General features: G+C 35.3%; 3 protein-coding genes across 10 annotated transcripts in view; 2 read left to right on the top strand and 1 right to left on the bottom strand.

Annotated features, from left to right (window-relative positions):
• Window positions 1-22704, top strand: part of LOC100121833 (cytochrome P450 2C41) — a 107175-nt gene that overhangs the window by 73703 nt on the left and 10768 nt on the right. The gene's annotated exons all lie outside the window — the stretch shown is intronic.
• On the bottom strand, window positions 4297-13688 carry LOC116416188. Of its 7 annotated transcripts, none has more exons than XM_031923728.2 (15): window positions 13134-13688; window positions 10176-10446; window positions 8623-8886; window positions 8283-8387; window positions 7638-7895; window positions 7352-7573; window positions 6475-6666; window positions 6133-6249; window positions 5942-6010; window positions 5802-5864; window positions 5380-5579; window positions 4966-5125; window positions 4797-4893; window positions 4591-4680; window positions 4297-4513 (listed from the first exon to the last, which is right to left on the bottom strand). In XM_031923728.2, exons 1-15 carry the CDS (start codon window positions 13143-13145, stop codon window positions 4459-4461), a joined length of 2175 nt encoding a protein of 724 aa, XP_031779588.1. In that variant the 5' UTR covers window positions 13146-13688; the 3' UTR covers window positions 4297-4458. The 7 variants fall into 7 exon arrangements, with proteins under 7 accessions (XP_031779588.1, XP_031779590.1, XP_031779594.1 ...); XM_031923730.2 differs by having other exon boundaries at window positions 7352-7570; XM_031923734.2 differs by having other exon boundaries at window positions 7638-7892.
• On the top strand, window positions 10823-18528 carry LOC116416185. 2 transcript variants are annotated; one of them, XM_031923716.2, is made up of 5 exons: window positions 10823-10958; window positions 14399-14580; window positions 14678-14746; window positions 15092-15396; window positions 15599-18528. In XM_031923716.2, exon 5 carries the CDS (start codon window positions 15873-15875, stop codon window positions 18180-18182), a length of 2310 nt encoding a protein of 769 aa, XP_031779576.1. In that variant the 5' UTR covers window positions 10823-10958; window positions 14399-14580; window positions 14678-14746; window positions 15092-15396; window positions 15599-15872; the 3' UTR covers window positions 18183-18528. The 2 variants fall into 2 exon arrangements, with proteins under 2 accessions (XP_031779576.1, XP_032456607.1); XM_032600716.1 differs by lacking the exons at window positions 10823-10958; window positions 14399-14580; window positions 14678-14746; window positions 15092-15396 and adding an exon at window positions 15461-15475.

Here is a 22704-nt window from a genome sequence, read left to right as displayed (position 1 = left end):
ACGTTTGAGCTGTTTTTAATGATGCTACGAACGTAAAAGCGAGACGCGCTGTTTTATCGTGTTGTTTCTTCAAATATTTTGCTGCGGGGCTGCAGCGGAGGAATTTCTTATTTTTCCGTGAAGGAGGCATTGCTTACAGAATGAGATAATTAATTTGGGTAGGTTGTATTTTGCGGGCGATCGCGGGCGATTATGAAATGCATTGTTCGCCCACGCGTGGTAGCGCCTGTGAAATTATGGTAATTCGGTACATCGTTATTCCATTTTTCGATATCTTACGCAGATAATATGCTGATTAGGCTTATTTTCAGTTAATATAGCACGTTGCCGTCTACCGGAACTGCGTTATGAAATTATCAAAAACTTTCATCCTTCGTTTTACACAATGTATTCGAGCTTATAACGTATACGTGATTGAATCGTCAAAACTCATTCATAAAAACGTCGATTTATACCGAGTAATGCTGCACGACAACACACTTCGCGCACCTATACAATACACGACACGTTTCAATTACGCTTACACGCGTCCGCCGATCCTATCAGCGCCAACCGATCTCCTCGTCATCCGAGGGATTCCCGCCACCGCAAATTACAAATCCTCCGAGCAACGCTGCCGCCATACAAATCGCCGGGTCGAAAAGCACCAGCCACTCGCATGTCGGAAGGGAATCGTTATTCACGTAGAAAATTCCTCAATTCCTCCTCCACGAAATTGGCTCGAAGCGGCTCATATTGTCGCAACGACTATACCCGCTAGAATTAGAATTAGCAGTATAGTAGTCGCGCAGAGGAAAAGCGAGTATAGGAGGACACTCCCCGATTTCGTCAAATTTTTCTTTCTTCGTGTTGCGACACATACGTGATCGCGCGACCGATCTTTTATTATATAAAAAAATCGGCATTGTCGCGACCCACACGCTGGGGAGAGCTTTCGATTTTACAACGGATGAGATTTATGAATCGCGAATCGATGAAATCGGGTCCGGATCGCGTATACTATATAATATGCTCGTGCTGTAGCAGGTGGCGTATGACGAGGGCATTTATATTCCAAGTGGCCCGAGGTCTATTCTAAGTAGGCTCATACGAGAAATTCTAAGCAGCGTGTGCGCGGTGACGAGCTGGACTACTTTCTATTATGTAACGGAGACGTTTCAAATGGGCCGCGTCGGCTTGAAATTTACAGGGGAAAACGCGTGTAATTGCGGCTATTCGTTTCTCTGTTGTTTGTCCAATATTTATAGACGGAATTTGCGGGAGGGTCCGAAAATATACACGTGACTCGTGCGTGTATAAATATAATGTGAAAAATCTATCTTTGATTAAAATAAACAGACATGTAGCGAAACTCTCGTTTTTTACACGCTCATCTCAGCCAGATTTATTTTGCCGTCCGCGAAGCTCTTCTCTTTTTTCTTACAAAGCAGAGTCTTCGCGCTCGAAAAATTTCCTTGATTCCCCGCTTAATAGAATCTCGCTGCAATTAATTAATTTTTTTCGTCAACCGCGCTTTATCAGAAACCGCCTCGTCCCGCAAAATCGAATCGAGAATCAATCAATTCGAATAAACAAATAAAGATTGCGGCATCGATACCCATATAACACCGGCCGACAACCTTGGTTGTCGTTCTCGCTTATTTTCCACTCAGGAAATCCCGACAATGGTCCCACCTTCTTACGAGCCGGAGAAAAAAAATTAATTCGACATTCCATCGCGTCCGCAGAATAGGTCAGAGGTGTGTGTGTGTGTGTGTGTGTGTGCCGCTCGTATACGCGGTGGGAGAAAGTTTAGAAATGGGCGACCTTGACGATTATATTATACGCGCGGCTGATCGTCCTCAGCGTCTCTTCGCCGTCGTCGCGCGTACAGGCGAGACCTTGAGAGGAGTTTCTCGAAATGACAAAAATTAGGACGGATCTAAGTCTAGGATAGATGTATGATGCAACGGCTTTATAGCCAGAGCCGATGTCACGAAGCGTATGTAATATCAGAGGTGGGACTTGTCGTCTGGGATACAAAGTGTGCGCGTATACGATCATTTGTATGTAGATTGGGTTTGGAGATTTTTTTTTTTTCGAGGTGACGTGCACGCGGAGATTTAGGAATCGGGTGGTTTTTTGCTATGCAGATGGCTTTGAGAGATTTTGCCAAAATTCGGTAACTCGCTCTTTGTGCGTCTGCAAGGATGAAACAATTTTGGGTTGAGGCGTATCTCGCAATCTTCTAACGCGTATACATGATAAAAGTCGACGGACCACGATCACCATTAGGGAGAGAAGCTTTGAACGAAAAATCGTGAACGCGGAGTGCGTATAAATAGACGTTTCCTTCTAGTCGTCTGGTCGTTACTGATTTATGGATTATCTAATTTATTTGAGAGAAAAAAATTCCACGATACTTTTCAAGAATGTATCGGGAATCTGTATGCGAGTTTTCGTGGACGTCGTTGCGCAATAGTACATTGTACAACAAGGGGCGAAAATGGGCTTTTCCAAGCGAGGATGATGTTTGAGCACGAGTGGTAGTCGAGGGCGCCGTAGGCGTTAGTTAGTAAATCAAAATTTTAATAAACTGCAAATTTTGAAAAATTTTGAGAATTTTGAAAATTTGAAAATTTGAAAATTTTGTTAAATTTGAACATTTTGAGAAATTTTGAAAATTTTTGAAAATTTTGATATTTTGGAAATTGTTTCAACAGTTTTTAACGATTTAAAGCTTTAGTAAGGAGATGAACAAAAAAAATGAATCGAGCGGACCGAAAATGGTCGTTTTCGCCTCTAGAGGCGAAAACGACCATTTTCGGTCCGCTCGATTTCTGATTCTCCGATTATTGTAGGCTCGTTCTACCTATATAGGAGGCGAAAATGGATTAATTGATACATGTATTGTGATCAGGGACTCTCGCTCTACTTTTTGTGTGACGCTCGGAAAACCCCATTTTCGGCCCAGTTTATAGGCGCCGAAAATGGTCTTTTTTATGCACGTGTTATGAAAAATGATAAAAACACCTGTATAATTATATTATACCCGTTTAATGGGATCCTGATATTTGCATTGCGAATCGCCAAATTTTTCACACACTGCCCCTCGCATTGTATTCAAATGTGTGTGTGTGTATATGTGTGTGTGTGTGTGTAAAATAATTTAAACGACATATATTGCGCATATTATTAAATTTGCATCGCAAATCGCAGCCGAATATCCCTGTATATGATATAACATTGTCTACACCCATTGACTAATAATCGACCTGCCAGTATCATAAGCACCTTTCCACGTCCCAGTTGCAAAATCTGTAAGTCATCCGCCGTAAGAAGTCGACCGATTTTTCCCAAAAACGTCTCCTCTATAACAAACTTCATAATCCCCCGGTCATAAATAAGGCTCAGTGTCGATAAAAGCTGAGCCTGTAATAATACGTCTATACATCAAAAAGATTGGGTGCGACATGCCTATATGGATATATAATAATCCAGATATCCTTCTCGACGCCGAACAACCTCGTGCGTGATTTCGCCATCTCTCTAACGTCGGAGATCCGAATCATCATCTTGTCACCCGTTTGCACGAGTACAGATCCTTGAACCTTGGCTCATAGTTTCAATTTTAATGACGTCGTTTTCGGTCTATTCCGAGAAAAATATGAAGTGTGTGTGTGCTTCGGCTAGACGCTGATGCTTGCGAAAGATCGAGATTTAATGTGCATCATCGTAATTTCGCCGTGTGTATATTGTCAAAGACGCCGATGTCGTGAATACAAAGATTGGACTTTTCTAGCTCAGTGTGTCAGAGGGATTATAGGATACTCGTATACATTTTGCTTCGAACCCTGATAGCACAGAACGGTTAAAAAACGTTTAAAAAGCGTTTAAAAAAATACCGGAAAACGTTTTTCAGAATTAGTTGAAAATATGTTTAAATGACGTTCATAAAACGTGAAAAATGTCCGCATCTTAGATTCGTTATTATAGAATTGGTTTTAAAAAACGTAATTTTAACGTAAAAAATACGTAGGATAAACGTTGCAAATACAGTAGATAAACGTTTTTTTTTAAGTAGTATTAAACGCTTTTTTTTAACAAAAAAGGAAGCCATACAGAGGTTTAATTATACGTTTTCGTATCGTTAATAAAACGTTTATTTTTAAACGCTTATCTGACGTTTTTATAACGTTATAGCAATTTATCAAGCCGAAAAATGCTTTTTATAAAAAAACGTTTTTAAAACATGAAAGGGATGTTTAATAAATGTTTTATTCTACACCAAAAATAAACGTTTTTAAAACATCGTGATCAGAGTTTATAGATTTTTATTTAGAGGTTTGTTACAAACAATTATATTCATATTGAATATTTAGCTTTTTTAAGATTAACTTAGATTAACAAACTTAGATTAACAATTATATTCATATTGAATATTTAGTATCTTAAAACTATATTTCGTTATATTTCATCTTATGAGTCCTCTTCATCATATGAGTCATCTTCGCTTAAAATCGGGTCAACTTTGCTACAAAAAATAATACATAATTTAAGGTAATATATATTATATATTTAATAATTAATATTCTTTATTGAACCCCTAACCTTCGTTTTCTTGATTTTCTTTCGTTTTTTCCTTTATTCTCGAGGTTTTCGTTCTTTTCTTGTTCTCTTTTTTTCGCTTCACTTTCCAGCCTAGTAAAACAAATATCCGTATAAAATAATTGTAGATTATATAATTTAATTAAAAAATGAAGATATTATGATGACAAAAATGTAAAATTTTAAAATTATTCCCATTGAATGTTTACCTTGCGTCTATTCTTCCTTTACTTGATTTTAGCCAATTGCCAACGGCTGTTCGAATGTCCTTCACTTTATTTTTCACAGTGCATTTCATAGCAGCAGCTAAAATTAATAAAAGTTATGTAAATAAGAAGATAAAAAAATAGAATTTTATTGATTTAAACTAAAATTTACCCTCTAAAATATGGTAGAACGGTTTGTCATCAAATCTCTCTTTCTCTAACTGGCCTTTTAGACTATATAAAACTCCTACGTTATCAGTTATAATTAATCTGAGGATGTTACGCGCAATTGCAGCACCATCATTTTCGCCTAGTGACTCGAAGTATTTTTTCTACAATAAATACAAGTAAAAAATTAATTACTTTATGTATACTTGTAAATATTTCGTATAATTAAAGGGAACGATTATCTAAACATTCTAATTTATAATCAGAGATAGCATTTCACAAAAAAAAATATAATTAGTAAATCGTAGATGCTAAAATAACGATTCGTACATAAAATTAAAACGTACAATAGAAAATGAGTAATTTGTTTTAAACATGCTTATTTTTAATTCAAAATGAAACGTAAAATAATACTTACAAATCTCATTCTGAATTCATTGTCGGTCTTCAAATGATTGTTGAATACATCAAACTGTGCCTTTGAGCGCAAAGGAAATTTCTCTTTGATCAGTATTCCTATATCAAATAATTCATTTGTTTTCTCCTCAAAGCGCGTAGTCTTCGTACCTTCGTTAACTTTTTTTCTGATCTGATTTGTTAGAATCGTCTGCATCAGCACTGAAAAGTGATAAATTTTTGAAGCTAGCTATGTAAAAATAATTTATTACACTGACCGTTAATGGAAACTTTGAATATTTAGAACGTCAGCCATAACACTTGTCATGTATCTGTTATATGAGAAGCTTTGACGTTAAAAATATTCAAACTTTCCATTAACAGACAGACGTACAGACATCGTATCTTCCAAAAGGTTGTATTAATAAAATTAAGTTTACTTACATATTGAATGAACGATTAAGTCCCTGTCAGACAAACTATTGATTTGAGCCACTGTTAGTATCCCTAAAATATGTATAAGAATCTGTTAGTAAAATTAAATTTTTTTTAATGATCATTCAAACAAGTCTTGATTTACACACCACTTTTGTCAAATGCTGCAATTTTCTTGCTCGGAGTTTTTTCTTTACTATTTGTATTTGAATCCTTGCCTGAATCGAAAAGTATATGTATTCTTATTTAATTGCCTGTACTGTTCAGAATATAAGACTATGAAAATTCTGCAATTTTCATAGCCTTCTTTCTGTAATGTGTGTGTGTGTGTGTTACTTACTAATAGTAGTACTTGCAGATGTACGGGGTACAGGATTTCCGTTTGCATTCTTTTTTTTTAAATTTGATCCTGACGACTGCTTTTTACGTTGATTGAGGGAGTATCTACTTGAATAATCTGCATATAAGTAATAAAAATTAATTTTTTAACATAAATATCAATGTAATCTATAATAACAATGAATTCATTTAAAATTTTATTAAAAAATGGAGATTGATATTTTTACGCAGCATCAAAAATTAAACTTTTTCAAACTTTAATATGAATTATTAAATGAAATAGAAGATGACCCAGAATTATGTTAATTGACGGAAATAATTACAATTTTTAAGACGTATTTACCTTTTCTTTGCTCATCTTCTGAAAAATCTACTTCCTGCCCATCATTAACATCGCTGAACGTCGATTGATTTTTCGACAAATTCGGATCGTTACTTAAGACGTCTAGTGCCGATGAGAAGCCACCGACTCCAAGTGTAGCATAATCTTGCTTATCGCCTTCATTATTTCCTTTAGGTGCTTGCACATCATCATCTAGTCAAATTCATAAATTTTATTATTTTTTATACACAAAATTAAATTCATAATGATCGCATTAATGAATTTTTAGTAGAATCATTTCGTTACTTGGCCGAATAAAAATATGTAAAAGAATTGATGTACAATTCCAAAAATGATATTTACAATCCCTATTGAAAAATCTCACGTGAGATCTCACATGAGATCTCAGGTGAGATCTCATGACAAAATCTCATGTAACCAATTTTGTGTTATAATCACCTTTTTAACCATTCTTAGTCGATTGGTAACATTTTTTGAAAAATTTGAACTTGGAAAATTTTTGGAAAGTCGGACTCTATTTTTCTAAGTCCAATTTTGTGAAAAATTTTCTAAGTCCAAATTTTTAAAAAAATGTTACCAATCGACTAAGAATGGTTAAAAAGGTGATTATAATACAAAATTGGTTACATGAGATTTTGTCATGAGATCTCACCTGAGATCTCATGTGAGATCTCATGTGAGATTTTTCAATAGGGATAAAGATCTATAATAATTAATAACAGAACATTATGAAACATTTAAAGTAATAACTGTTTAAATTTTTAGACAATTTATACCGAAAAAGACAAAAAAAAATATATTTAAAGCGATCATCTAATTATAATTTATCTAGCGATTTAGCATTGTGGCTATTATTAAATTAAATTGCGCTACTTACTAATAATAGTACTTGCAGATGTAATCGGTGCAGGATTTTTGAGATTTACATTGTCTCTTGCCGAACTGGCCGTAGAGCCTCTATCTGTACTCTCGTTCTTCCGGTCAGAGATGCTTAATTTTAATTTTTCGATATTTACATTACTCTGCTGAATCTTTTTAACTTTGACTAGATGGGATTGAAACTCTTTTGATGGTGTTATCGGGAAAATTAGAGTACCTGCTAAATTTGTGATTTGACATTGATTGTTTTTAAACTAGATATTATACTTTAACTATATATTTACCATTATTTTTTTTCGGTACTGTCCATTTCTTTTTTTTCCTGCTATTTTCATTATGATCGACATTACTCTCTATGTCGGAATTTGATCCTGCCGACTGCTCTGTAGGTTTATTGGAAGGTCCAGTATCATCATGTGCAGCTTGTGACATGTCGTCTTCTTCACTTACGGCGTCTAATGCCGATAAGAAATTATGAACTCCTGCTCCAACATGCCCTTGCTTCTCGCTTTCATTAGCTTTTTTATCTACTTCAGCATCTGCTGAAATTTAAGAATTTTATTAATTTATTCAAAGGCATAGGCTTCAATTTTGTACATCTTGTGTACGCAAAATGAAATGCATAATTGATAGCAATCATAAATTTTTTGTAGAACAGATTTCTTCATTTCATCGAATACAAATGTGTCAGTTTTTACGTCTGTATTTTCAAGTGATATTTCAATAAAATTTATAACCGAATATTATGAAACTTTTATAGTAATTATAGATAGCTTGTTATAAAATTTATAGCGAAAAAATCCGCGAAAAATAGTAAAACATTTGTGTAAGTTTTGTAGTAAATCTTTTTTTAAATTATCAACATTTATTTTAATTGAATTGTGTATAACCAATGCTCTGGTTTCTCTATAAACTGATATTTAATTTACCTTGTTTCTTTGACTCTTGTTCATCTTCGTCAGATTCCTGTGCGGGTTCATGTGCATTATCTTCCTCCTGTTTGATATCTTCTACATTATCCTTTTGTTGTGTATCTATTCAATAACAAGATTTATGAATTTATGGTGATTAAAAAAATTTTTTTTTTAAAATGACGCTAATATATTTATTTTTTTTTAAATGTCCTTATTTTTACAGTGATATACTTTTTTTCAAGATAGAGTAATATATGAATCATCATGACTTTAGTAATAAGAGCAATGCATTCAAATTTCTATATTCTATTCGATATTATTGTAGTTAAAAATTTTAAAAATATTGTCAATTTACCAATTAACATTTGCTTTGGTGGAGTTGGCACATCGTGCAAGGATGCTATAGTTGAAAATGGTGTTGAAATTTCATCCTGTTTGATATTTTTTCTGCTGCTTGTCTCCAATTCGTCATCGCCATTATCATCGGAAGACTCTAGCGCCCTTCTTTTAAGGTTTTTGCGATTTTTTGGATCTACAAGTTTCTCGTATTCGCCATTTAAATCTGACGTATCCTCTGCAAATTCCGCTTTCTTGGCAGCTTCTCCATATGTGTCACATACTGTTGAGATGATTTATTTATAATATGTAGATATATGTAAGGACAAGTATTACTATTTAACTTTATAAGAATGTTTCAAAGTAGCGCTATATTCATTATTAACTATTGCAATTTTAGGCATTTTGAATTCCAAAGAATGCATCTGTTTTACAAGCATTTTAAAACGTTCTTTTATAGTATCATTCCATCTCTCTTAACTAGTCTTGTTTAGATAGTAAATATAACTGTATTATAAAAAAGGTTTTGTAATCAACTTTACTATAAAATAGTACGTAGTATAAAATGTAGCCTATTTTATGAAAAATAGATTTACAATAACGTGCTAATAATATAATATCATGCAAACATTTTTTTACGTCAATATTCATTCGAGTAAACAAATGAAAAACAAATCTTTATTGAAGTAATTATGCCTGGTTCATGCATTTCGTAACGAAGGAAAACCAAAGTAGACGGGAAGACGAAATTTTAATTTGTACTAAGCGAGAAACGATAAAACAGCATCAATTGTTTGCATGTTTATAGAATAATCAAACTCAATAATGGTATCGCGCATAAAACAATTATTTTCTTTTTGCGCGACGATGCGGTGCAACAACTGCGTCGCAGATTATATCGGCCATCAACAGACTCTACGCTACGTGATTATACTTATACTCGCCTAAATACTGTACTGTCAGCACACGTAGTGGCGAATGCGACCGATCACGCGCGATCGACCGTAGTGTTCAAGCTCCGCCAATGAAGAGAGCGCGCCTCACTGCCGCGGCGGCGCATCGCTACTAACTTACCGTCGTCCAGCGGCGATATTTCAACGCGGCAAGGCACAAACTTTTCGCGTGCGGCCGATTCGTATGCCATCGTCCACGAGCGATCGGGCTTGGCCAATGAAAGAGCATCTGCATGTCACAGCAGCTCGTCGCTATGTCGGGTTCTCGCGAGCGGCGGGCGCTTTTATTTCCCTCCCCTTAAAAAGTGCAAGGCACAAAGTTTTCGCGTGCTGATGATCTTATGCGATCGTCCGTAGGTCACAGCTTGGCGCGTATACTAAGAATTTCGAGAGTTCAAGACAAACGCGAGGGAAATAAGAGCGCCCGCCGCTCGTGAAAAGCCAACACCGGCGAGCACATAAGACCATAACAATAAGACGCATTGCCAATTTGTACATAGAAATCTTTTCTATATACAGATATATGTACATACGAAGCAATGAAAGCTTGCGTTTACTTATCAAATCGTTTTAATGCCTATAGACGTGTAAAGTAGATAAATGTAAAATAAAAACATACCAGAATCCCTGTAAACTTTCTTCAATTTGCAAATAGACCAACTATCCTCAGGAGATTTGCGGGATGCGATGGCTCTTATTGTTTTACGATCATTTGTCCATGGTGGCCACATAGCATCTTCTCCATTATTAAGTATCCAAAAATCGGGAATGGCTTCAACTGACTCTTTTTCTTCACCATTTTCCGCAAAAACCACTACATACCATGTTCCTTGATCGTTGAAACAATTTTCGTCGTCCATTTTTGTGGGCAGGCTACTTCCGACTCGGCACTTCGGCAGTCACAGCACGTTTAAGAAAATCTCGGATAACAAAGAACGGAGGGAGTAGAGGAGGAGCATCGATGAGGGCTAACCCGCAAATATAACAGCTTCACCATGCCCACTATATACTCAGGTATAAGTTGTACAGCGCGACCCCACGGGACTTTACGAAAGCTGCGATCGCTATGAACAGGTTGACACGGGTATAGGCGTATAGGCATACCTGCTGCACGATAGGTACTTACGCTATATGTATAAGTATTTGCGAACTACAAACGTTTTTTCTTTAGAAGTCTTACGGAAAATTCTGGTAAGAACTGGTAGGAATTGTACGTTTGTACGTTGATACGAGGGTAACAGGACTGTATCGCACATGTTTCATACATATTGTATGAAAAATCTTCGACAGTTATTGTTCCGAATTGTCTCGTCGAGTGATTTGTATATTGATTGTAGTTGTGTCTGCATAATACACCAACTACAAGACACACAAAGTCCATCAGTCAAGAAACGCTGCATAGGTTAGTATATACAAGATGTCGCATTAATTATCGAATTGTAACGTTTTAGTGTTTACTCAATAGTTTCTATCGACTTTTAAAAATTATTGTTTTAGTTGATTATAACTGATAAGAGGAGAGTAATGGCAATCATTACATTAAAGCTGTATCTCTAAGATTTCGTGCAATCACTTATATTATTATTTAACGACAAGTGACGACCGTGATGAATTTTACTCAACTACCCCCTTCGAAATTGATATTTTTTCAGGCCTACGACTGATGATTTTTCATTTTATGGGTGAGATTTCAGATAAGGGTCTGATCAGGGGTTTCTGATCATACATTTATTAATAACTATTTTTGCTTTGGGGCGTTGTAAGACATTTATGACAAATGTTTTAGAAAGTTTCTTTTTGCTTTCATATAAAATCTGGAATACCTATAGAGCTGAAAATACGTATAGATATTTGTTTTACAATGTTGAAACATTGTATTAAGTTGGATTTTACTAAAAATTTTTTTTTTCAATTTTCACTCCGACAACCTTGTGAACTGTTTGACGTCGAAAGAAAATTTCCAGTTAACTGTTGGAAGGACAAGTAAAAGTATATCACCTAAGGTAAATTGAACTTGATATCTTTTTACAACATTCTAAAACAAATCTCCATACCAATTTTCAGCTTTGTAGGTGTAATAGATTTTATATGAGTCCAAGAAGAAAATGAGATGAACATCGGAATAGAAATTTCTTGAGGAATGGTTTTGTGGCTCTAATACAAACTCTATCACACCTATGAAGCTGAAAATACGTATAGATATTTGTTTTACAATGTTGAAACATTGTATTAACTTGGATTTTACTCACATTGTCTATTTTCATTTTCCACTCCTACAACCTTGTGAAAATTTTGACGTCAAAACAAAATTTCCAGTTACCTGTTATAATGACAAGTAAAAGTATATCACCTAAGGTAAATTGAACTGGATATCTTCTTACAACATTGTAAAACAAATCTCCATACCAATTTTCAGCTTTGTAGGTGTAATAGATTTTATATGAGTCTAAGAAGAAAATGAGATGAACATCGGAATAGAAATTTCTTGAGTATGGTTTTGGCTCTAATACAAACTCTATCACACCTATAAAGCTAAAAATACGTAGGATATTTGTTTAACAATGTTGAAACATTGTATTAACTTGGATTTTACTCACATTATTTACTATCATTTTTCACTCCGACAACCTTGTGAAAATTTTGACGTCAAAACAAAATTTCCAGTTCCCCGTTGTAATGACAAGTAAAAGTATATCACCTAAGGGAAATTGAACTTGATGTCTTCTTACAACTTTGTAAAACAAATATCCATACCAATTTTCAGCTTTGTAGGTGTAATAGATTTTATATGAGTCTAAGAAGAAAATGAGATGAACATCGGAATAGAAATTTCTTGAGGTATGGTTTTGTGGCTCTAATACAAACTCTATCACACTTATGAAGCTGAAAATACGTATGGATATTTGTTTTACAATGTTGAAACATTGTATTAACTTGGATTTTACTCACATTGTCTATTTTCATTTTCCACTCCTACAACCTTGTGAAAATTTTGACGTCAAAACAAAATTTCCAGTTACCTGTTATAATGACAAGTAAAAGTATATCACCTAAGGTAAATTGAACTGGATATCTTCTTACAACATTGTAAAACAAATCTCCATACCAATTTTCAGCTTTGTAGGTGTAATAGATTTTATATGAGTCTAAGAAGAAAATGAGATGAACATCGGAATAGAAATTTCTTGAGTATGGTTTTGGCTCTAATACAAACTCTATCACACCTATAAAGCTAAAAATACGTAGGATATTTGTTTAACAATGTTGAAACATTGTATTAACTTGGATTTTACTCACATTATTTATTATCATTTTTCACTCCGACAACCTTGTGAAAATTTTGACGTCAAAACAAAATTTCCAGTTCCCCGTTGTAATGACAAGTAAAAATATATCACCTAAGGGAAATTGAACTTGATGTCTTCTTACAACTTTGTAAATCAAATCTCCATACGTATTTTCAGCTGTATAGGTGTGATGGATTTTAAATCAGAGCAACATCGTATCAAAAATATCTGACAAAAGATAAACGCAAAAATTCTTATTAATGAAGTTATAAAACTGGCAAAGTAATTACATCTGTAGGCATTGTTTGCAAATCAAAAGTTCCTCGAGAGCAGGAAATAGAATGTTGATATCAATCAATCTATTCCTGACCTCAGAGGTTCCTTCCACTGCTGGAGTTTATATCTTTGTTGCTAAACTTAAAGGTCTTCTCCTGTCGGCAGGTTCATCCTCGCATGTTGCTCCTACAAATCTTCTTGGTCTCTTCTTGCCTCTTCCTCGAGAGTACTTCTTGTCAGGATGGGTACTTGTAAACTTTTCCTTGGCATCTCGATTATCACACATATTTTTCAAATCACTACACTTCACACTTTTTTAAATAATTTCACTGCTCTGCTTTTTTCACTAACACTTCACCTATTTTTACTTTTTAGGGTTATAAGCTATAAGCTATAACCCCAAAAACACTACAAACACTACTTAGATTAATTAAAGCACACTTTTGAAAAATATCATTTTTTTTTTTATGTATTAAAATATCAGCTGTGTTTGGTCAGTGTAAAACACATCCCAGGACTATATCAGCTGTGTTTTGAAATATTTGCTGTCTGCTAGCAGAACAGCAGAACGGTCGCTCTGTCCTTCTCCGATACATGGATTCTAATCTGCCCCCAGGTGGCGCCCGGGCGCGCGATATTTGAATTCAAATAAATGTCCCTACGTTCGATCGAAGCCTCATATGAGAAGCGAAACTAGAAATTTATCTCGAAAATAACGCAAAAAAATCTTATTAATACGCTTGAATTTATTTACTAAAATGTGTACGCGGAGCATAATATACATATATACTCTACGGCAAAAAAAATGTATTTTCAACATTTACAATAAAAATTTTATTCAGATTAAATTTATACAAGTTAAAATTAAAAATATTAGTCATATTAGACAAAAAATGAAAAATACGCAATTTTACGAAAAAACGATAAAAATTTTGTTTTAGTATTTTGATTATAACTTTGCGGGAATTTTTTTGTTGTTGATAAAAGGGTTCCAGGAGCGTGGTCTACGGAACATTTCATGTCAAAATAAGCAATAAAAAAATCAATTTTTTGAAATTTAAAGGTGTCGTGTCCCCTTAAATCCATCGCGGTAACCTGTTTTTCATAATGAAAATTATTATCTTTGACATATTACACGCAACAATTATTTTCAATACAAAATTTATAAGGAGTGCATGAATTTCATTGCTCTTGTTTATTATAGCTATGATCCATGTGTAGATGTATCCATATATGTTTTGAACAGAACTAGATCTTTAATTCATTCGTTTTTGTTTAGCTCACCTAAAGTCATCAATACCATTCAAATGAGAAGGAATCTTTGTTGAACGTTGTCATTTATACTGCATTAGGTTGCATGTTTAATGTTTTCTTTATCATGAGGCATTGCGATAATTAAGCTGATAGATATCGAGCCAACATTATTACTATTCATCCAGAAGTTGCCACTACTGTTTGCAGGTATGTATTTTTCCATGTATTAAAAAGCAATGCTTATGTACTTGTAATTATTTGCAAATTTAGCAAACTAATTTTTTTCTTTTTTCATTCATATTAGAACTGGTGATAACATCATAACGAAGACTTTAATTTGGTAATTTAGTCATCTAATCCAGATTTTTCCGAGGTGAGTCAGAAAACAAAGCAGGTAATGGACAAACTTATGTGACTAACTGTGCCTGACTTAGATTGATTTAATTGCAGTGTAATAAATCATAGTATGATATATCATGTGAGAAATATTTTTGTTTGGAAATCAATATTTGAAATAGAAGTAAAAACTCTGAAATTATTTGAATTTATAAATCTAATCAAGCATTGATATTGTATAGTAATACGTATATTTTACATTTGATGGTAACTTTAATTGAAAATAATTTTGTTACCTGGACTTTCTTCCACTCGCTTCTAATTCTTATTATTATTTAATTTTCATCTTACAATTTTTTTGACTTTTTGTTAATGATTTTAGATGCTATTCTTTCTTCCTTTAAGAGGATTATCAAGAGAGAGAAAGAGAGACAAAGAGAATCGTAAGATCAAATATTTGTTAATGTACTACAATTGGCAGTAGTTTTGATCACTTCTACGTATGATCGAAGCAGCAACAAGAAAAGTGTTGCTGATTTACATTTGTCTAATAATCTGCGCTAACGGCACACCCTGCCTCTTGACGCCCTACTTAAGTGACCACAAGGATTGTTCACTGTAACAGGTCCCATAAACAGGCACTTTATTCACTTGAAAAAGCAAGAGCAGCAGTTTATTAATACAGGTGTTTGTTTTTTATTCTTTAGAATCAGAACCTAAGCTTAGCCGATTTTCACCAGAGTTTCGTGCAGTTTTACATGCATAAGTAATTGTTCACTTTCTCGCATTCATTTATGAAAAGTTCTAACTTTGCTATATTCTATAATTTTTTAATAAATAAATTTAATATTATAATAATAATTATATTAATAGAATCTATTTTTCACAGACATATCCTAAAGCGGATTTATAGTATCATCAGTTTGGACTGACTGCAGGCGTTCCTATTGTCAATGAGTGAATTCTATGTACATGATCCAACTTATAACCCGACATTCCATCGTCAAGCAAGTTGATGTTGTACGTCAACTATTCATGTTCTTATAAGCGACACGAATAAACGCAAGAATTGTTCATTGCAACAGGCCTAGTATCGGCAGCTTCATTACTTCGAAAAGCAAGAGCGAAACTTTAAAACTGGTATTTGGTTTTAATTCTTTAAAATGCCAAGAAAGTGTTATGGCAAACCTTATACGACAAGGCATATCCGCCGACAAATCAGTGAAAGAAGAGCATCTATAATGAAAGATGTAAATGCTCAATTTTTACAATATCTTGACTTAGCCTGCCAAACCTTTGAAAATGATTGCGAAGAAAACGAAGAACATAATAAAAATGTGAATAATACGGATACTTATGCAGATGATATGAATTTTGAAGCATGTATAAATATCTGTACACAAAAAGATAATACTGCAAGTTTATATTGTAAGCAATTAAGTGTAGAAAAATTCAATGAATATGATGTTTGCTCACAAAAGTCTCACAATGTACATAATAGTAATACTTTATCTACTGGTATCAATGAAATGCAGCAAAGTGATTTTGGAGAATCTGCAAAAGAAAGAACAGAGGCAAAAATGCATAGTGTTGATCCATTTATGCTTTTCCTACAGAATATTAATGACAGTGAAATAAGTAGTGACTCAGAAAGTGATTCACAAGAGACTGACAGTTTATCTGATAACAATGGAAAAGATGCCAAATTTGTTGATTCTCTTCGAAATTTCTGTTTGAAGTACATCCATACTATACCTCACGTTGCGGTCAATGACCTATTACATATCTTGAGGGAAAATACAAATACATATTTCCCAAAAGACGCTCGTAGTCTATTGAAAACGCCAAGATTTACGGAACTACATCAAATGAATAATGGACAGTATTGCCATTATGGATTAAAACGTGCCATTACTATTTTTGTGCTGAATTTTATAGAAAAAAATATAAACGTTGATTCAATACAATTGCTTGTCAACATCGATGGTGCTCCTTTAGCCACATCCTCCGAAAAAGGGCTATGGATTATTTCATGCTCGGAAACAGTATTGAACGATGTCGAATTAGTTGGCATCTATCACGGAGAAGATAAGCCTCCCGACAGCAACACTTTAGTCAAAATGTTTGTGGACGAATTAATACTTTTATGTAATCATGGTTTCGAGTGTGATAGCAAAGTATATAAAATCACATTACGAGCCCTCATATGTGACGCCCCAGCAAAAGCTTATATCTTAAAAGTGAAATATCACACAGGATATTGCAGTTGTACAAAGTGTCAGAAAGAAGGTGAATGGCTAAATAAAATTTGTTTTCCTGGTGATATTGCTACTTTAAGAACAGATCAAGATTTTAGAGATTATAAGTATGTGGATGAAGAGTATCAACGTGAACGAACCATTCTAGCTGACATTCCGAATTTCGGATTGGTCACAAATGTTCCGTTAGATTACATGCATCTCGTTTGTTTGGGCGTAACGTTAAAATTAATTGAGCAATGGATAAGCGGAAGAAGCAAAGTGAAATTATCTGAATATCAGCGAAAAATGATATCTGACCGATTAGTGAACCTACAAAAATATATGCCGTCCGACTTTAGCAGAAAGCCGAGAAAATTTCAAAATGTTCGACGTTTGTGGAAAGCGCACGAGCTTAGGCAATTTTTGTTGTACTCAGGGCCCGTAGTACTATATAATATTTTAGATGAAAATGCATATTTTAATTTTTTACTCTTGCACGTGGCTATATCAATATTAGTTAACCCTATTCTGTCTTCTAATGATTGTTATTTACATTATGCTGAACAGCTTTTGACGAATTTCGTTAAAAGTTTTCAAGTTTTATATGGTGCTAATAACGTGACGCATAACGTTCATAACCTTTTACATGTCGTTGGAGATGTAAGAGAGTACGGTTGCTTAGACTCTTTCAGTGCTTTTCGTTTCGAAAATCACATCCGAAAAATAAAGCAATTAGTAAGAAAAGGGGATAAACCTTTGCAGCAAATACATCGCAGATTAGGAGAAATCGTAGCATGTAAAACATATTCAGTGGATATAAATAACAAAACTTCTGTATTGTCAAAAAATTATTATAATGGTCCTATACTTCCATCTCATTCACGAGATAATCAGTTTCAAATTTTTAGAAAAAGCTCATTATACTTAAATATTGCTGATAGCAAAAGTAATTGTGTCTTATTAAAAAATGGTATGGTCGTCGAATGCTTAAATTTCGTTGAAAACATAGACAAAAATCAGTTCATTATGGGTAAACCGTTGGAAACAATCGATAACTTTTACTCTTATCCGTTAGATTCCAGGACTTTAAATATTAAAGTAGTGAAATATAGCAATGAAAATTTACAATCATACTCTTGCGGATCGATTTTAGCGAAATTATGTAAGTTACCGTATAATGAAAACTTTGTAGTCTTCCCACTTATCCATACCTACAATTTTGAAGCAAATTAATAATAATTTTTCATTAGAGTATTATGATCATGAAAATTAGTCATATAATGTATACAAGCGATCTGATACATGGTATAATCGAAATTTTATATTTAAAATCAAAATATTGTTAATCGTACGTTTTGTATATATTCTGCACTTACTATATTAAGACACAATATTTTAAATAATTATTGTTGTAGCCTGTTTTTGAGTAAAAGAGAGCCACATTGTAATAATTTTCTGAGGGCAATCTGAATGCTGCTCTCATAATCCTTTTATAAAATAAATAATTGTTAATCACCTTTTGTTGTACATCAAAAAGTTGTTTGTAACAAACCTCTAAATAAAAATCTATAAACATTGATCACGATGTTTTAAAAACGTTTATTTTTGGTGTAGAATGAAACATTTATTAAACATCCCTTTCATGTTTTAAAAACGTTCTTTTTATAAAAAGCATTTTTCGGTTTGATAAATTTCTATAACGTCATAAAAACGACACATAAGCGTTTAAAAATAAACGTTTTATTAACGATACAAAAACGTATGATTAAACCTCTATATGGCTTTCATTTTTGTTAAAAAAAGCGTTTAATACTTGTTTAAAAAAAAACGTTTATCTACTGTATTTGCAACGTTTATCCTACGTATTTTTTACGTTAAAATTACGTTTTTATAAAACCAATTCTATAATAACAAATCTAAGATGCGGACATTTTTCACGTTTTATGAACGTTATTTAAACATATTTTCAACTAATTCTGAAAAACGTTTTCCGGTATTTTTTTAAACGCTTTTTAAACGTTTTTTAACCGTTCTGTGCTATCAGGGAAGCTATTGAAATTTTGTTTCTCTCTGACGAAAAAAAAAATTCATTCATTCATCCTATTGAGGCATCTCTTCGACTCTATTCAGTGTATGAAGTGAGTGAAAGTCGCTTATAAGTTATGACGAATGAAAATCGGCATTTTTCCGGAATAAATCTCGTCGGCGAGAATGAAAATTTCATCCGAGGATTTACGCAGGCTTTTTCGAGGTTATTGTACTTTCGGCCTCTCGCTCTCGCGCGGCGGCGACGACGAGCCGATGCTCTCAAGAGAGACTCTGAAAGAGACGTAAAGACGTATGTACGCGACGTACGCGCCGGTATTCGTCCTATGAATATTTAATTCCTAAAGTCTTAAGTAAGGATGGCCACAGCGTAATTGCTTATGCGAGTGTACGCGTCGGCTTTGAAGACGGCCGGCGAGAGTAAGGAACTTTCGACGAGGCTTTTTTTTCTCGAATTTTGATTTTGCCGTGGTCAAAGTTTTATCGATTCGATGTATGTACAATTATGTCACCTACATGAAGAGCCGATGTCCGAACTTTCTTATTATGATAAGTACACGTTCGAAAAGTGTGCGAAGCTCGATTTATGAGAGATCGCAAGCTGCGATGATTCATCACAAGCGTCTGAAATAAGCTTACTCGTATTACATAGCCGCAGAAGGTGGAATTAACAGGCGGCGATAAATGTCCCGAAAGACATACGCCGCATTAACTGCGCTACGCCTTCTTTTTGCAGCTAAGTCAAAAGTAACGAGCTGTATACGCATATTGTGCAACGTAACAGCGGAAAAAATTTATTTTCGAGTACACTTACACGAGCGTAAGCGCGTCTTATCGAAAGCAATGCAAAATAGCGGAGAAAGTCGTCGTCGTCGTCGTCGGATCGACGGAAATTTCAATCTCGGATTCTTGCAGCTTTCTACTCGAAAAACAAAAAGTACCGGCGCGTGCATTACTTTTTCGAAAAATAAAAAGAACTCGCTGCCGAACCAGACCTGCGCTTTACAAACTCGCTTCCTCTGTGTACACGTGTGCCAGACGAGAAAGGTTTCACTTTCGGCTTCGAGCAAGCTTTTTTTATAAGCTTTATATCGCGATCGTTCGAACTGCGAGCATGTATACGGTATAACGAAAGAATGAACCGCTTTTTTATCGGTTGTCAAAATCGTCTAGTCAGGTTTCACTTTCGGAAGCACGAGGTATGTTATAGCTATAATATTACAGGTCGAATCGATGCCGGTGTAATTCTGAGTCGATGCTCTAATCTCGTTCCCGCTGCGGGGATAATTTCTCAATTAGCCGCTGTCCGAGACGATCGAGCCTTGTGTCTCTCGTTGTGATTTTCGGACTTTCTCGCGGTGTCGGCCGATCCGCTATACTGTCTATACTTCGATTCATCTAATACGGATGAGATGAGTCGATACCTATATCTCTCGTTCTCATTTGGCAGCGGAAATTAGATATGGATATAGAAGAAAGTGCGAGTGTGATCGGAATGATTATATCATGGAATCTATCATCTAATTACAATCAACCTACAAGCCTGTGGGTTGTATAGGTTGATGCTTTTGGCGTGACGTAATTTTTGGTGCTAAACTAGAAGTTTAGCGCTTCATTAAAAATACTTTTAACTTTAATAAGTAAGTGAAAAACAGCAATAAATTCTATTATTCTAATCAGGACGTAGAAGAAAACAGATAATACAAGGGATTATGATAATGTGGTAAAGGTAGACTTAGCTGCAGTTATAGCATGAGCGGCTCAAGCAACAGGCCGAGCAAGGCAGTTCGGGCATAGTTAGCTCACCTCTATATCTGCACTCGGTGTGCAAATTCTGTCAAGGGAAACAGAAAAGTGCTTGTGCGCCACCTATCGCCATCAGCCGAAAAGTTCGAGCAGTAGAGGAAGAGCCGAAAGAGTAAAGACTAGTCGAAAACTGATTTGCTTTGCGTTTATATCTTAGCGCTTCTATATTAAACATGTCTGATCACCACTGAAAAATTAATCAATAATTAGCCAAACAATCATCAACCTCCTTTATTTTATATCTAAAACACAAACTAAAGAAAAAAAAGATTGAAATCATCTCTCTTCTCACTCAACTCGATCAAAACACACCGCCTCCCACCAGTGATCTACGCAGCCTCTGACTTTTCCAGAGTCATCCATAGCCTCCAGCTCACAAAGCGTTTCGCACTTTCCTTTTCTTTCCAGCGCGCAGCTCGCGGCCAGCATCGAAAATCATAAAAAACGAACTCGCGTCGCCGCTGATGCCTTTTTCATCGACTCGCGCCCGCGGCCCTTTTTCGTACACCATGACTATGCAACTTTCTCTGTGTCATGCGTGCCATACTTATATATACGATGTTTGCACATACATATGCATACCGAAGATGCACCACGTCGTACATGAGAAATATTCTCATTGTCAGTATCAAGATTCGCGCAAAATTAATCGACGCGCGGCGGCCTGCGCAAAGGGCCGAGGTAGGTTGTTCATATAACGTCTCGGGCATGTTAAACGCTTCGACGCTGTATAATGTATCCGCGAGCAGGAGGTTGGGTTCGATCACGCGAACAATTGCAAAACGGAGTTGAGACACTGCAGCTGTGCGGGGAAGATTCTTGCGCGCTTTTGTCGAGAGGGACACGACGCGGGAAATGGTTCTCCTTGCGAAATCTATATCTATAGTACATTTGCGTGTGCCGGATGTGTATAGGCGACAGCAAGTAGTTCGTCTCTACGCGACGACAGAGGATATTTTTTGCATACAATGCGAGCTACTAGTATATAGAGATTCAGGGTTTTACCCGCATGTGAATCTTCGCGCGTTATATGGACAATTGGTGTGAAAAACGGGGCCGAGGATCGCGACACTTGACCTTATTACGCGTAATTAATGACGCACTTGTTTGGAAAGATACGTATAATTCACGTTATATATATATATTTTTTCGAGGATCCAACCTCCTTACGAAATTGTGTCGTAATATCGAAAGAAATTCAATCAAGGATGCACCGGGATGATCTCACGCTTTATGTAACTTTCTTTCGGCTGACTACTCATCCCACGCATTCCACATGGACAGGAAAATCTGTCGACTGTATCTCACAAAGTTTAGGATTCGGATGCGATAATATTGGTGTAAAAGAGCGACTCTGCGCGCGAGAAAACACTACGTTACCCAATAACTGTTCTCGGAGATATTTTTTCCTCAATCAAATCTACATAGGGTTCAAGAGGACGGAAAAATACACAAAATCACGTAGGCGAGAAGTACCGCCAATGGCGGCTAAGGGTCGAAAAATAGCCCCAAACCCGACGCCAAAAATCGTAAATTTCTGGGGCTCACTTATCGGGCATTTTAAATATCTTGGCACGTTATCTTGTCAATCTAACCCACATAGGCTTGAAGAAGACGGAAAAATACGGTAAATAATGTAGGCTGGAACTTTAGGCAGCTACTGCTACGGGTCGAAATATAGCTCCAAACCCCAGCCCGAAAATCGTGAATTCCTGGGGCTCACTTATTGGTCATTTTAGATACCTTGGCATGTTTTTTTGTCAATGAAACCTTTGTACGTTCAGAGAGGACGGAAAAATACGCAAAATCATACAGGCTGGAACTTTAGGCAGCTCCTGCTAAGGGTCGAAAAATAACCCAAACCCGACGCCGAAAATCGTGAATTCCTGGGGCTCACCTATCG

This window comes from Nasonia vitripennis, chromosome 1, assembly GCF_009193385.2.
Source record: "Nasonia vitripennis strain AsymCx chromosome 1, Nvit_psr_1.1, whole genome shotgun sequence".
Classification (NCBI taxonomy): domain Eukaryota; kingdom Metazoa; phylum Arthropoda; class Insecta; order Hymenoptera; family Pteromalidae; genus Nasonia; species Nasonia vitripennis.
The sequence above is the reverse complement of the archived record's forward strand: the minus strand, read 5'-3'. Positions and strand labels throughout refer to the sequence as shown.